Source organism: Narcine bancroftii, chromosome 3 (assembly GCF_036971445.1).
Source record: "Narcine bancroftii isolate sNarBan1 chromosome 3, sNarBan1.hap1, whole genome shotgun sequence".
Taxonomy (NCBI): Eukaryota; Metazoa; Chordata; class Chondrichthyes; order Torpediniformes; family Narcinidae; genus Narcine; species Narcine bancroftii.
In genome coordinates this window covers 115442217-115458701 of record NC_091471.1, presented here as the reverse complement: position 1 = coordinate 115458701, position 16485 = coordinate 115442217, and the positions used below count along the sequence as shown (strand labels likewise).

General features: G+C 41.6%; 1 protein-coding gene across 12 annotated transcripts in view; it reads right to left on the bottom strand.

The window, feature by feature from the left end:
- The window catches only part of arap2 (ArfGAP with RhoGAP domain, ankyrin repeat and PH domain 2), a 473297-nt gene that overhangs the window by 282917 nt on the left and 173895 nt on the right, over positions 1–16485 (bottom strand). The window contains exon 1 of one of the 12 annotated variants that reach the window (XM_069924994.1): positions 3160–3195. The exons of 10 other annotated variants lie outside the window; for them this stretch is intronic. In XM_069924994.1, coding sequence (XP_069781095.1) covers positions 3160–3176 — 17 coding nt within the window. In that variant the 5' untranslated portion in view covers positions 3177–3195. Of the gene's footprint in view, positions 1–2267; positions 2480–3159; positions 3196–16485 lie in introns of those variants that run through there. One more of the 12 variants, XM_069924993.1, reaches the window with a different exon arrangement.

The window sequence follows — 16485 nt, the reverse complement described above, 5'->3', positions numbered from 1 at the left end:
GCAATTATTATTTTAAGCAAACATAAACTTTATTCACGATAATACAAAAGGAAAACTGTTCAAAGTTCCATAAATTTCCATCACTGTACAATGCTAAATTCATTTCTATTTACACCATTACCACCACTGTGGCATTATGTCCTTGCTCCCCCTTCTGTTGTTTGAGGGACTTCCCTTGGTCTCAGCTCTCAGCTGTGGGCCCAACTGGCCGGAAACTCTCCCTTTCAAACCACACACAAACTGCTGATAATAAGACTGCCATCAACAACCAACACACCAACCCAGTTCCAATTTAAAAACATGCTGCAAAGTGTCTCTCCTTCTCACACGAATTGCACTGTGAGCTTCATTAGATCATCATTTGAAATAGAGTATATACTCCACTCTTACCGAATAAATGCAGACAGATCCAAAAATCATTCAACATTTTGTGTAATTATCACGAAAGCCAAAGTTGGCATCATAAAGTGAATTAAACGCATAGCTTAGCTTTAGAAGAGTTGCAGGCGGAAAAAAGTTGGTGCTGAGTCTCCTAAGAATAGTGTCCTTCTGCCCAGTTGTGCATTTTCGGGTTAAGTCCCTCTCAAATGCAAGCTGAACCAACTGGGCCTTCCTTTTGTGGAACATTATGCGCTTGTGGTCTGAATGTATGTTTCTCAGAGTTGAAAATGAATTCTGGCACATTGCTGTGGAGGTGCTAAATGTTAAGGCATGTTTGAAAGCAGTCAGTACACTGGGCATTCCAATCAGATGTGCATGGTACTTTAGGAGGATGTGCTGTATAGTCCAATCACACCTCTCCCTGATTGGCTGTGATTGTTTTTGTGAGCTGAAAAACTGTTTAGCAAGTTTGTACTCTGTCTCAATTATAGGTGATCTTAACAGGTCCATAATATGCTTCACAGCATATTTTACATTAAGAAATGTATCACTTTCTGGATTCAGTGCAACAAATCCACTAGCCAACTTTGAGCTGCACTCGCTGAATCTGTGATCTATCTCTCCAGGCACAGAATCAATAGTTTTAAATAAGTTGCTGAAGTTCTGCTTTTTTTTTTGTCACCATCCCCGTGTCCTGCAGTTCCCATAATGACATAATCATCCATAATCCTGTTCACTTGCATCTCTGTTTGAGGATTGCTGGTCTCAGAGATGCACTGGCAGCTGTGGTCACTCCTCGCCACAACAGAGTTTCCATACACAAGCTGTTGCACTAGTCCTCTTGGCTCCGCCCCCCCGCTGATCCCGATATAAACCCTGTTTTCCCGCCTTATGCCAGATTCACCTGAAGACCTCTGTAAATACTGGCCATTAGTTGTAAGCTAATAAAAGCGCGTTTGTACTCCTCACAAGTCTCCAAGTACTATCGATCACATTACAATTTTATTAGCTTAATTTTGAAGACAGGATGGAAGCCCTATTGAAGCCAGGCATGCTCCAGGTCAACCCTTTGTCCCCAGAGGAATTCACCTACAAGTTGGAGTGCTTCCAGTGCTGTATAACAGCCACCCAAGAAGTCTTCCACTCCGATAGCCTCCGGAGATCAGGGCTCCTCTCTTGAGTCAGCCCCAAGGGATACACAATCATCAGGGACTGCGCGACGCAAGATGGTCATCGAAGGCCCACTACATGAGGCCCCAGAATGACGAGCTGGTGAGACACAGACTCTCACAACGTCAATAACCACCGGGTGAATCGCTGGATGATTACATTCTGGAACTATGGACGCTGATGAGAAAGTGCCACAGCGAGGTGGACTCAGCCTGGGTACAAGTCCAGGATACTCTCGTGGCTGGAGTGAGTTAGAAGTACATGATGCAGCGACTATTGGAATTGGGGAAGAAGGACCTTGCCAGTACCCTCGATCTGGCGTTGACAAGTTTTGAAATGGCCTTTCCAGTATTGACACGCCTCTACTGCTCCTTCCACAGTGTATAGCAAGAGATGTGCTCCTTTGAAGATTCATGTTTATGAAATCACCGATCTCTCTCCTCAGCATTTTTACAGTTTTGAAAGCCCACATTCACAAAGGCATCCAGTGTCCGAGACCTCCGAGTGGTGCGAGACAGCTGACAGCAAAAACAAAATGTTTAATCGACCTTGATGCTGTATTCAAGCAAGTCTCAGCTGTGATACCAAGTAGAGAAAAATGAAGGTTTCCTACCACTTGAAATACTGGCAGGGTACTGTTGTAAGACAATTTGGTTGGGCTGGACAGTCCCAAGGCCATCTATGGCTATGGATTGTCTCCCACAGCTAGCACTTACTTTAGCAGGTGCATCATAGCTGCTTGCAGAAGGAGGCTCTTGCTCCAGAGGTGGCCGTGATGGGCACAAGCGCATTTGTTCTCTTTTCTATTGGTGGAGCAGGAGGAGGCCTTGTAGAAGCAGGTGTTTCTTATATCCAGTTCTGTTGTGTATGTGTCTTTAAGAATTGATTCACAACAGAGGAATGGTAAGCACACTTTATTCAGGCTTAAATAGGGCACAAACACGGCTTGCAATCCTGATGCAACTTCCATTATGTCGTCATGTGTATTACCAACACAACTTCCTTTCTGACGTCATATGTGTATATAATTTTCTTATTTTTGTTTTTATTTCATTTCATGATTACTTTTTATAAGATGAATATAAATTAATTAATAAAACACAGTTTTTTGCCAAAGGTTTGTTGTGGGGGGCCATGGCCACAAATTCCACTCACCACCCCCCCCCCCCCAACATTGCAAGGCCAAACATAAACTTCAGGAATAACACATTTATCCTGTACAGCCTTAAACCTAATACATGGATGTTGATTTTTCTAATTTTATGTAACCTCCACCATCATCTGGTTCCACTGTTTCCATCTCCTCTTTATCTACTCCAATATACAGTTCCTTCTCTAACTTTATTCTCCACCCCCCCCCCCCCTCACCTCTCTCTCCACCACTCATATCTTCTGTCCTATCTCCTCTGGGCCCCAGCTTCTTTCCCCATTGAATCCTTCAACAAATGCTACAATTAGCAGATAAAAAGCTGGTATACTATAACTTAAGCAACATTGTTTTCACAAATTTGTGATCAATTAATTTTATTGTTAACACAATAAAAGCCTCTGAAATTTCCTCATTCTTTTCTAAAGACTGAGCTGTAATAAAATTAGATTTGACAATACCTGAAATGCAACCTCATCACCCCACTGAAGTGCCAGTTGATGAAGAAGACAAAGACAATGTGGTCAAACAATAATCATGGCTTTTATTAGCCGAAATTCATGGCATAATAATGAAAGACAATAGGTGCATATACAGTTATATCCAAGGGGAGTTTCCTTAACAGTAGAGATAATGTACAGCCAACGTTAGTACAGCAAGGCTCGCCAGAGGGGAGACAGGCAGCTTGGCAGACATTCACCACACCCCCCCCCCCCAAAAAAATGCAACTGTGTCACTGGCAGGGTCCTGAAAATCTGAGCCAACCATCTATCCAGGGTGTTTACGGACATTTTCAATCTCTTATTACTGCAGTTGGAAGTTCCCAACTGCTTTCAAAGGGCATCAGTCATACCAGTGCCAATACCTCCATGATTATGGCCCCACATCTATGAAAATGAGATGCTTTGAGATGTTGGTCATGGCCAGAATGAACTCACACCCAAGTGAAGACCTGAACCCACTGCAATTCACCTCACCATAATCATTCCACAGCAGATGCAGTCTCACTGGCTCTCCACTCAGCCCTAGGTCAGCAAGACAACCACAGCACGTACATTAGGCTACTTTTCATTGACTACAGTTCAGCTTTCAACACCAACACCAGGGCAGCACTGTTATCTTAGTGGTTAGCGCAACTGCTGTTACAGCACCAGTGACCTGCGCTGCCGGCAAAGAGTTTATGTGTTCTCCCTGTGTCTGCATGTTTTTCCTCCAGGTGCGCCAGATTCATCCCACTCTTCAAAACGTACGGGGGTTGTAGGTAAATTGGGTCTAATTGGGTGGCATGGGCTTGTGGGCCAGGAGGGCTTGTTACTATGTTATTTATCTATTTTTTTTAATATCATCCCTTCAATTCTTCTCAACAAGCTTCAAGACCTGGGCCTTTCACCTGGATTCTTGACTTCGTCCTCAGAATACTACAGTCAGAGCAAATCGGTTACAGGCACAGTTCAAGAATATGCATAGCCCACTGCTTTACTCTTCTACACCCATTACTGTGTGGCTAGCACAATTCAAATGCCATCTGCAAATGTGTTGATGATGCCAATGGTTGTTGGCAGAATCCCAGAAGGCAATGCACAAGTGTATAGGAGTGAGATAGATCAGCTAGTTGAGGGGTGTCACATCAACAACCTTGCACTCAAAATTTGCAAAATTATGGAACTGACTGTGGACTTCATGAAGGGAAAACCAGGAGAACATAAACCAGACCTCTGAGGGGTCAGCAATGGAGGGGGTAAAGAACTACAAATTCCTAGGTGTCAACAGCTCTGAAGATCCATCCTTGGCCCATCATGTTGATGCAATCATGAAGAAGGCCTCTCAAGCGGTGCCTCAAGAAAGCAGCCTCTACTATTAAGGACCCTCACCACCAGGCCATGCCTTCTTCACACAATCATCAGGAAAGAATCAGAATTTATTGTCATGAACAAGACATGAAATTTGGTGTTTGCGGCAGCAACATAGAGTAAACAGACATATTATAACCATCTTACAACATGACTATAAATGAAAAAAAAAATAGTAGTGCATGAAAAGTAAGGCAGTGTCTGGTTTATTGATTATTCAGGTATCTGATGGCAGTGGGGAGGAAGTTGACCTTGTGCAGCTGACTGCTCATCTTTAAGCTCCCGTACCTTTTTCGTAAATAGTAGAATAGTGAAGAGGGCATGGCCTGGGTGGTGGGGATCTTTGAGGACAGAGGCTGCTTTTGTAGATGCCCTTAATGGATTGAAGTCTGATGCAGGTGATGTCTCAGGCTGAGTTAACAACCCTCTGGAGTTTATTCTTCTCCTGAGATTTGGCACCTCCATACCAGACAGTGATGCAACCAGTTAGAATGCTTGCCACAGTACACCTGTAGAATCTTATGAGAGTCTTCGATGACATACCAAAACCCCTCAGACACCTCACAAAATATAGCCGCTGGCGAGCCTTCTTTATGATTGCCTCAACATGGAGGCTCCAGGCCTGATCCTTGGAGATGTTGACACCCAGGAATTTGAACTTCTTGATCTTCTCCTTCGATGAGGACTGGGCTGTGTTCCCCTGACTTACTCCTGAAGTCCACAATCATCTCCTTGGTTTTGCTGATGTTGAGCTCAAGGTTGTTATTGTTACACCATTCAACAAGCTGCTCCATCTCCCTCCTGTACGATTCCTCATTGCCGTTTGTGATTCTGCCAACAATTGTGATGTCATTGGTAAACTTGTAGATGGCATTGGTATTGTGTCTGGTCACGCAGTCATGGGTAGAACAGTGGGCTAAGCACGCATCCTTGGGTGCGCCTGTGTTGATAATCAATGAGGAGGAGACGTTGTTTCCAATTCATATTGACTGTGGTCTTCCAATGAGAAAGTCAAAGATCCAGTTGCAGAGTAGAGTACAGAGCCCCAGAGTTTCTATCTTCTTGACCAGCGCTGAGGGAATAATGGTGTGGATGTAGTGGATGAAACTGTATGTATGAATTGCTGTTTTTGAGATGATTCAGAGCTGAGTGAAGAGCCAGCGATTTTGCATCTGCTGTGGAACGATTGTGATGATAGGTGAATTTCAGCGGGTCCAAATCTTTGCTTCGGTACGTGTTAATTCTGGCCATGACCAGCCTCTCAAAGCAAGTTAGTGCTACTGGTATAGTGCTAGAGGAACAGGAACCTAAAGACGAATACCCAATGTTATAAAACAACTTCTTCCCCTCTGCCATCAGATTTTTGAATGGACAATGAAACACAGATACTACCTCAATTTTTTCATTTCTTTTTTCACCAACCATTTATTTTTAAATAGTGTATTTACAGAAATTTAATTTATAGCAATTTTTGCATCTCTAATACACAATCATGCTGCTGTAAAACGGCAAATTTTGCAACACATGTAATGACACTCAATCTGATTAATAGGACTGGGGCATGTCTCTGTGGAAATTGTCAAACAATCCCTTCAACCTTTTGGCAGCACCTCAATGCAAATGCTGAATAAATGATCAGCTAGTGTTAAACAAAGACATTTTTTAATAATAAAAATTGGAGCCTTCCTCACTGGTACTGTCAAAATATTCAGAACTTCTTGTCCCACACCACATGTCCACACCCTCTCCCACGCTGCCACCAGCAAAACTGCACAATTATCAATTTCTCCCTCATGAACAGCCTGCCAACAAAAGTAAATGCCTGCAGCTTTGAAAGAGGTACAGTGTGAAAATTCAAATTCCAGTTGTTAATTGTGGAAATAGAACAGGTATTCTTGTTTTAATCTCGATTAAACGGAAAAAATCTTGAAAACCAGTGATGCTTTGTGACTCAAAAACTAGTCCTTGACAGCTCAAATTTCACCTTTCTTTTGACTTCACATACAAATATAATCTAAAACCGACGCTCATTAGCATAAATTTTAACCTGCAAAGTCATTAGTGGATTTGCGTAGCTCATGAGCTACATCTAGTGGCTCAAACAGAGACACAAAGAGACTGTGCTAAATAGAACAACATGGAAAACCATTTTATCTTTAAATTATCATTCATGTTGAACAGACAAATTTCAAAAATTTGCCACAATTCCTCCTCAATAATTCTGCATTGAAATTAGTCAAGTATTGACATTCTACAACAGGAGGCAGGTGAAAGGGTGACATCCTCACTGGTAATATTAAGTTTGAAATATTTACTCACTGGGAGTGGAGAGTTGGGGAGAGGAACAAAAGCTATGAATGGCATAACTGCAACTTAGAGAAAAGTTCAAGTTTTTTCTTTGAGTGGAATATATTATCATTGTAATCATGCAGTACAGTCGAAGTCCATTCTGGCCATTAAACCCATGCTACCCAATTAACCCCATACGGTTTGGAGAGAGGGAGGAAACCAGAGCATCCGGTGAAAACCCTCACAGGTCCTAAGGAGAAGATACCAACTCCTTAGAGACAGTGCAGGATTCTGTAATAGCATTGCACTAACAGTTTTACAATGTTTTAAACTTACCAGGCACTTCACTATTGTATAGAATTTGTTATAATTTATCTGACAACCAGCAGCTAGGTCCTTACATTAACTGTCGGCAGCCAATTTAAACCAACACCTTTTGTTACCAGCTTGCTCAAGCAGAACAACATCTCTTTACATAATTATCAATCAATTAAACTTTTCTTCAACTTGGCAATTTTATCGATAAACTGGACCACTTGCAAATTAACACAGGGACAAATCAGATGAGAGAGTAGAAAAAGTGGCTCACTGACATGGGAGAAAAAGGCTTTCAATTAACTGGGCACCGGAACCAGGACGGGGGTGGGTTGGGGGGTGGGGGGAGGGAGGAAAATGAGTGGTTTCATAGATAATGGTTTCATCTGAATTGGGGTAGAGTCAAATAGCTAGTACAAAATAACCAAGGCTTTAAATTATTACCATAAAAATTGGGGACTCGAGGAGAGAAATTTATATATTTAAGAATCACCTATTAAAAGACTCATCCCACCCCAACCACATATTTTTCATCCAGCAGGATGAATCATCAGATTCAGGGACAGTTTCTTTCCAGCTGCAACCGGACTCCTAAATGAACTTCATAATCATGAAATAACATTGCATTTTCTCCATACTAACTCCACACAACTCTGCAGTGTGTTTTACTTGTGCACCCTCCATGGGTTGACCAGCTGGGTTGCTACCAAAAGAAATTCCATCTGCTCCTTGGTAACATGTGACAATTAAGCTTTAAAAAAAAAAAGGTCAAGAGTCTGTCAGATCATGGCATATGGAACAAGGGAAAAATATGGAAGGTGATTTATTTTGAGAGAAAAAGATGCAGAACATTTTTTAAAAGCGGAAAGATTGAAAGGTGTGGACATTCAAAGGTCAATACACAAAAGTCCATAGAAAGCAAAATGTAACCAACAGTTTAGTCCTAAGCACTTTGTCAAGGTGTTCAAGAGGAACCTGGGTGACCTTCAACAGAAAACACCAAAAGTTAACATGCAATTAATTAGGATGGCATTTTATCGAAAGAGAATCAAGAGGAAATTTAGCAGACCTGATATCTGGGCTAATACTCCTGAAAGAAAAGTGATCTAATGGAAGCAATCTAATTTAACATTGAACATTACAGGGTAGGTTCAGCAATTATATTTTCCTTGACTTGGTATTCATAACTAGGGACACAGTTTCAAAATGAAGGGTCAGCCACTCCAGCTTGAGAGTGAAGAAGATTGATCAGGTCGAGACAGTGGAATTCACTGCCCAAGAGGGACATCTCTTAGTATATTCTGTAAAACAATGACATTTGGACATTAATTAATGGATAATGTCATTTTAGTGCAGAAAAGTGAAGTAAATGATTAGTTTTGATCTGATTGAATGGCAAAGAGTTAGCATTTAGTTTATTGGCAATGGTCAAGCTGAGTTTGCAGCATTTTAACAATACAGGCAAATCAGATTCATTCACAGCAGCTTCCTGCCATTCCAGGAGCCTATTGTCATTGGTGGGTGAATAGGAATCTGCCACAATCAGTCGCTCCATGCCAACAGTCAATGTTCTGGTGTGACCACCATAATAGCCCAGGCTCTGACACCCACCCAGGTAGGTGTAGCACTCTCCCTGATCATATTCAGCTTCTGCCATCATCATTGCTCCTGTCATTCTCCCAATAACCACCACCTCTCCTGTGGTCAGTGTAACCACCACCACATAAGCTTCAGCCGCAGCTGCTCGACCACAGTGCCATGCAAGTTTGAATACTTCCCCCACCTGGGGGAACAAATGGCTCACTACCATTTCAACTTTAGTAACTTCTGTTTCAAACATGGACATACTTGACACTTGTGCCACGATCACACCTCCCCACTGTCACTGAACAGGAAGATTGCTGATCCAACATGGAGGACTGGGTAAGCAGCAATTTTCCTGGAAATACCTTCACCTTCAGTTGCAGCTACAGACACCCCAACTTCATTCTTCCCCCTACTAAAACATTCGCAACTCTACGATGAGCTTTGTGACCTTGCATCATCAAGGCTGTCCATGCCCACCTCCAGCTACTGTATACTGGTGCAATTCTGCCCAACTTTGTTCCAGGTTGTTTTTTTCTGGATGCCCAGAGGCTGGGCGTCAGATTGCTTAAAGTGGTATGTGGGTGGAAAGAAAAGTATGAAAACCACTGTTTTAATTGTACCTGATTGACTCATGATGTGCATGGTTTCATAACTCCAAAGGAAATGGGCCAATGACAATTTTTCTCAGCAAAATATGTCAGTAACAATTGGGTCTAGAGCCCTTCCCACTCACATATCACCTTAAGCAATCCCTTAGTAATCACTGAGCACTGATGGCATAGGTATTACTTAAAGTGGTATATGAGTGGAAAGAAAAAGGTTGAGAAACACTGCTTATAGACCTCTACTTTAAATCTATGAATTTCACAGATTCACCGTCCTCTGGCTGAAGAAAAGGATCCTCATCTCTATTCTAATTTTCTTTTTAACCTCCTTCAACTCACACCCATCAAACACCTCAGCTTCAATTATTGTTTCAATCGCTCCCTCCTTGGACCTGTTGACTTCAACTGCCAAAGTCCAACAACCTCAGGAACACCATTTCTGAAGTTCTACGTCACTCTACCTCTCCTTTATGGCATTCAAGACTCACAACCCTTTGTTCCCAATCGATCACGTTAATTAGCTTCGCATTTTGTTTATTGTTGATCAATGGACTGGTGATGACATTGGCAGGTCACAACAGCACATACAATTCACAAACTCAGTTTCATCATGTGTTTCCGCTCATTTTACAGCCTCTTCACACCAGATCACAGGACGATAAGGAGCAGGAGTAGACCACCTACTTCCTCAAACCTGACATGTATTCAATATGATCACAAGGGCAATGAACAGAGAGTGATAATTAATCAGACCCTCACAGTATGCATTTTAACTATCAAGGGAAAATGAGATAAGTGCATCATTGCAAACTAGTGCTACAGCTTAAGGGTGAAGAGTCTGAAGGTTATAGGAGAGGTCATACCACTGGGCAGGAATTAAGCTGGCTCGCGGCAGAATAATTATTTAAATGAAGAGTACATGAATGCTAAACGTTTTCAGGGACTCTCAACGCTGGCTCTCAGCTCATTTTACATAATCCTGCTGCCTGATCTGCTTAAGTAGGCTTCTTACAGGGAGATTATTACTCCACAGTTGTTCACAATTTTTCCAATGGCTGTAATTACATTTTGCTGCAACTCAATTCATTTATACATTTCTGGTTTTTTTTATTGGGATAGACCACAATTGCTAAAGGTCACAGGTTCAATTTCTATTCCAGGATTTAAGTATTTTTTAATAAACTGTGTCCCACCACTTCAATTCAGGCCGAATATGGCTGCATTGTTAGTTGAGCTGTCTTTCAATTAAGATGTTCAATCATCTGTCCTTTATCTAAAAATTATGCAAAACCAACTGCATTGTAGAAAGGTCACACTATGCCCTGCCCATCATTCCCCCCTCTACCAATGGCGCCAAATAGACACTGACTGTTTCCTTACAAGGAGGCTCCATGAGATAAGGAAGAGATTTCAAGATGGAACAACTCGAGTTGCCACATTGTGCATGGTTTGCACTGATCCTCGATCACAGCTTCAGAAGATTTGTAGCCTTTGCCACCCTTCCACTGTGGACACAGCAGAAGCCTCAAAAAAAAAATTAAACTCCTCACCCATAGACAAGGGAACTAAAGAATTCAGTCAAACAAGCATCCTGCGTGTTTAATTCCATACATTTGAACAGAAGTTTAGGTATTAAATCATGCGTCTGTTGGAAAATATTTTATAATTCGGCTTATTCAAGCAGGATTGCTGCAGCAGTTAGTGTAATTGTTCTTATAGCACCAGTGACCAGGTTCGAAGCTGTTGCTCTCTGTAAGGGAGTTTATACATTCTCCCCTTGCGCTCTGGTTTCCTCCCACATTCCAAAATCTCTGTAAGGGAGTTTATACATTCTCCCCTTGCGCTCTGGTTTCCTCCCACATTCCAAAATCGTACAAATACCCAGTGTATTTGGGTGATGCAGGCTCATGGGCCAGAAGGACCCGTTACCATGTTGTGTCTCTCAATTCAATTAAATTATAATCCTAAATTTGTTAACAAGTGGCAAATAAAACACACAGAGAATAATAGTCAGGGGCTGTATGTCTGGATGGTTTTGTGCAGTAATTTAAACACAGGAAACATAACTAGTATTTTTCATTCTTCTGGACAGTTAAGCATATCACTGTTGTACATTTAGTGCAACATTGCTTCTACCCTCTTATCCATTGATATTAAATGCATTTCAGTTAATGGTCCAAGTCAGGCTCTATTGAATGGCTCATGTTATTATTTTCCAAAGTCAAGGATAATGGCAAGAGCACAAAATATAATCAGCAGTTGACATTAAAATCACAAAATTATGCTGTTCCATCGGTGCTCTCAACAGATTATCTGGAAATTGGACAGGTAGGGGCACTGACTCGATTATAGAAAGCACCACTTCTCCCAAGGACTGCAGAAGGATATCCAGAAATAAAAATGAAACAACAGCATCTTAAATGAAAAGATGACCAATTACATGTTCCTGCCAAACAGAGGCGGCATCTGGAAGTAAATTAAATAAAAATTGCTTTTCATAAGTATTGAAGGTATGATCAGGTGCTCAATAGACAAACTAATCCAGTTTGGACCATGGCTGTCGATCAATTCCACTTAGCTGATTCAGCTGGGAGAGTAAATGATGCTACATCAATTAAATTACTGCATTCACTTATGAGCCACAAGGTTCTCCTCAGAAAACTCCAGCCTGTAAGAGGTAAACTCTCAAAAGATCCAATTGGCCAGTATGTGGGAAATGTCCAATAGCATTTCCAAATAGATTTCTGTTGTTACCTTTAAATAGCACAGTACACTAAGAAACAGTTGTCTCATTGTTAAAAAATACACTTTGTTCAGCACGTGACTCACTAGGTGTTGGTTTCTCATTGGGACCTGAGCTTAAAAAGGCGGGACCCTGATTCCCACACTCCTATTAACAACAAGGGTTCCCAGTTCCCGTGCCCCAAACAAACATACTGGAATCTGATTCCCACATTCCCATGAACAACAAGGGACCCCAGTTGGACATATATTGAACAACAGTTCCTGTGCCTCCATTAAATACACTGAACACCCGTTCCCTCACTTCTTTTGAAACACAACTAGTCTGGGCTCTTTTAGCTGCAGGTGTAATCACAGTTAAACATTTTCAACGAATGTGACTGAAAATAAAGTAAAATGGTTTAAGATTTAAATATTCACTATTATGGTCATTAAATTGGGCACAGAAGGCATTGAGTTCCTCTGTGAGCAAAGCTCTGTCATCTGCTACTTTACCGGATTTGGTTTTGTAGAAGGTTCTGGCATTTAGGCCCTGCCACAGCTGTTTGGTGTCCCTTGTTGTTTCCATTTTTATCCAGAATCTCCTCTTCACCTGGGAGACAGCTTTTCGCAGGTCATACCAGCTCCTTCTGTATTGATCTGGATCTCCAGATTTAAATGCCTGTGATCTGGCTCTCAGCAGGTCCCAGATTTCATTGTTCATCCAGGGGATGACCCTGGAAAACCCTGAATGATTTGGTGAGGACTCATCCATGGCTATTTTGATAAAGTCTGTGACAGCCCTGGTGTAATCATTCAGATCTTCAGCTGAGTCCTTGAACACCACCCAGTCTGCAGACAGGAGGAAGTCCTGTAACAGTTCTTCAGCCCGCTGTGACCACCTTCTAGCTGTCTCCGGCGCCTCTCATTTTTAGGCTCTGTCTGGGTGAAGGCAGAAGAAGTAGAGCCAAGTGATATGACTTGCCAAAATGCTGTCTTGGGAAAGAACAGAAGGCCTTCATTATCCTGGTGTAGCAGTGATCGAGTGTGCTGGGACCTCTGGTACAGCAGCTTACAAGCTGGTGGTAGTTGGGCAGGGTTTTCTTGATGCAGGCCTGATTAAAATCAACTAAATTTTGTCGTGCATTGGGCTAGGCCGACCACATTGTGCAGGTCCTCAAGTGCCTGTTTGCAATCGGCATTCTGAGGGTATAAACTCCAGTGAGAATCACTGATGAGAAGTCTCGGGGTAGTTAGAAAGGTCTGCATTTAATCAAGATTTGCTCTCACCAGCCCTCCGCTCCCTCACTCCCTTGATAATCTCATCCTGTCTGTATCTGAGAATGATGTGCATGCCATCTTTAGGAGAGTGAATCTGAGGAATGCTTCCAGCCCAGATGGAGGACCTGGCTGAGTATTAAAAATCTGTGCTGACAAACTTACCAAAGTATTCACGGATATCTCACTCCAGCAGGGCCTAGTACCCAACTGTTTCAAACAGGTGTCAATCATACCGATGCCTAAGAAGAGTGTACTAACCTGCCTTAACATCTATCTACCAGTAGCACGTACATCAACAGTGATGAAGTGTGGGGGGAGTCACGTGATGGAGTAGTGGCCAGTCGGGAAAACCAGCCCTCTCCAGAAAAATAAGAAAATAGTTAGGAAAAGACAAAGCATAACGTAAATAAAATATAAGAAATAAAAGATAAAGTTACAGAGAAGAGAAAGAAGATGGCACCCAAGAAGGAGAAAGTAAAAACAACTAAACAAAAAGTAGAAAAGTCGCCAGAGAAGAAAGAAGGAGACCTTACCTGCATGAAGAAACAGGGAGCTGTGGTGGCGAGGAGCACCCGATCCCCGAGGTTAGTGCCTGCCCTGCGGAGTCGCGACCTCCCGACCGGTGGACTTCAAAAATGGCTCTCAGAGCCAAACAAAAGTGCGCAACTGTGCAATCAAAGGAAAAAGAGGACACCGACGGGAGGGGGGCTCAACAGAGGAGTGGGCAGCCACAGCGCATACAGCTGAGGGACGCCCGACACCAGTGCGCTCAGCTGGTGGACGAGGAAGGCAACTGAGAAGGGAGCGAGGAAACAGATGAGGGAGAAAGATGGAGGGGTGACTGACAAGAGGATCAATGACAGGAGGCCTGACAGACGAGGAGCCCAGGAGGGGAGGACCAACAGCAAGAGGCCCAGCAAGAGGAGGCCCGACAAAGAGATAGTAGCAGCTCATCAGGAAAAACAGAAGAGACACAGACACAAAGAAGAGAAGAAGATGACACAAATACAGGTTCAGACACAGAAGAAGAGAAAGATGTTCACAGAGAAATAGAAGGTAAAACTGATGGACAGAATATAGATAAAACTTGTTTTGAAGAACAAATTAGATCATCAAAAGAATGGTTATCATTAGAACTTAGTGCAATTAAAAGGAAAATTAAAAGAGCAGAAGATAAAATGCAAAGATTAGAATTAGTAAAGACAGAAATAGGGAAAAGAATAGAAAATCTGGAAGAACGAGAAACGTCTGTAGAAATGGAAGTAAATGACTTAAGAGAAATGGAAGTAAATGACTTAAGAGAAAAATTGGAAGAAAGTGACAAAAAAGTTAAAGAGACTCAAGAGTTGTTAACTCAGTAAATTGATATGTTGGAAAATTGCAGTTGGCGAAACAACATAAAAATAGTGGGCCTGAAGGAGGGTGAAGAAGGCACAGGCATGAAGGAATTTATAAAAGGATGGATCCCGAAGGTCCTGGGAATGACAGAAATGCAGGAAGAAATGGAAATAGAAAGGGCACACAGAGCACTAGCTCCGAAACCAAAGATACATCAAAAACCAAGATCCATCTTAGTAAAATTTTTCAGACATACGACAAGAGAAAATATACTGGAGCGGGCAAGGAATAATGTTAGAGAAGATAATAAACCATTGGAATACAAGGTTGCCCAAAAAATATTTTTTTACCCAGACATAAGTTTTGAATTCTTAAAGAGGAGGAAGGAGTTTAATACAGCGAAAACGATTTTATGGAAAAAGGTTACAAATTCATGTTAAGACATCCAGCCATGCTTAAAATATTTATACCCAGGGAGCAAAACAGACTGTTCTCAAATCCGGAGGAAGCACAAGAATTCATCAGAACGTTTGCAGGACAGAAGAAGAGATGAAGAGATGTAACAAGAATGAAGAATGGCGATAATGTATATAAAAAAATGTAAAAACAATGTATATGTAAAGAACTAAAGAGGGAAAAGAGAAGGGAAGGAAGGAAGGGGGAAAAAAAGAGAGCTTTGTTATATGTGTAAAAAAAAAGTGTTTTCTGGGGGGGCTGGGGGGGGAGAGGGAATAACTGTCACTGCAAAATCAGTTGACGCTTGTGAGCAACATTTCAATCCAAATGGAAAGGGGAGTTGTGGTGACCCAGCAAGGGATAAGGGGCAACTCAGAGAGAGGGGGGAACATTTGGGGTTAAGGAATTATTGGGTGTGAGAACTGTTGGGGTATTTTATGTTTTAAATGTGTTGTCGTACATTGAATTTAATAAGGGAAAACTAAGAGATGAAAATGGGAAAAAGGGGGATGGAGGTGGCGAGGAGGTGGAAAAGAGGTGTAAGCAAGATATACGATGGCCATGTTAAACTATATGACTATAAACATTAATGGGATACATATCCAAATTAAAAGGAAGAGGTTACTAAATTTATTGAAGAAGGAAACAATAGATATAGCATTTGTGCAGGAAACGCATCTAACTGAAGTGGAACATAACAAATTAAAAAGAGACTGGGTAGGACTCATAGGTAAAAAGAGACTGGGTAGGACCCTATAATTCAAAAGCTAGAGGAGTAGCCATATTAGTTAACAAAAATGTACCAATCAAAATAGAGGAGGAAATAATAGATCCAGCAGGGAGGTATGTAAGAATAAAATGTCAGATATACTCAGAATTTTGGAATTTGCTCAATATATATGCGCCTAACGAGGAGGATCAAAAGTTTATGCAGGATATTTTTTTGAAGATTGCAGAGCCTCAATGAAATATATTGATAGGAGGGGATTTTAACCTTAATTTGGATCCAGTGTTGGATAAAACTGGACAAAAGACAAACAAAAAGAATAAAGTAGCCAAATTTATGGTTAAATCAATGCAGGAAATGAAACTTATGGAGGAGGCAACGCCTATGAGAGAACGAATATTCATATTATTCGAGTAGGCATAAAACATACTCAAGGATTGATATGTTTTTGTCGTTTGCCCATATTCAAGGGGCAATTAGGAAAACTGAGTATAAAGCTAGACTACTATCAAATCATTCACCCCTCTTATTAACAATAGAACTGGAGGACATCCAACCATGCTACTTACAAGGCAGTAATTTAGAGAGTTTATCGAATGCCAAATTAAAACATATTTT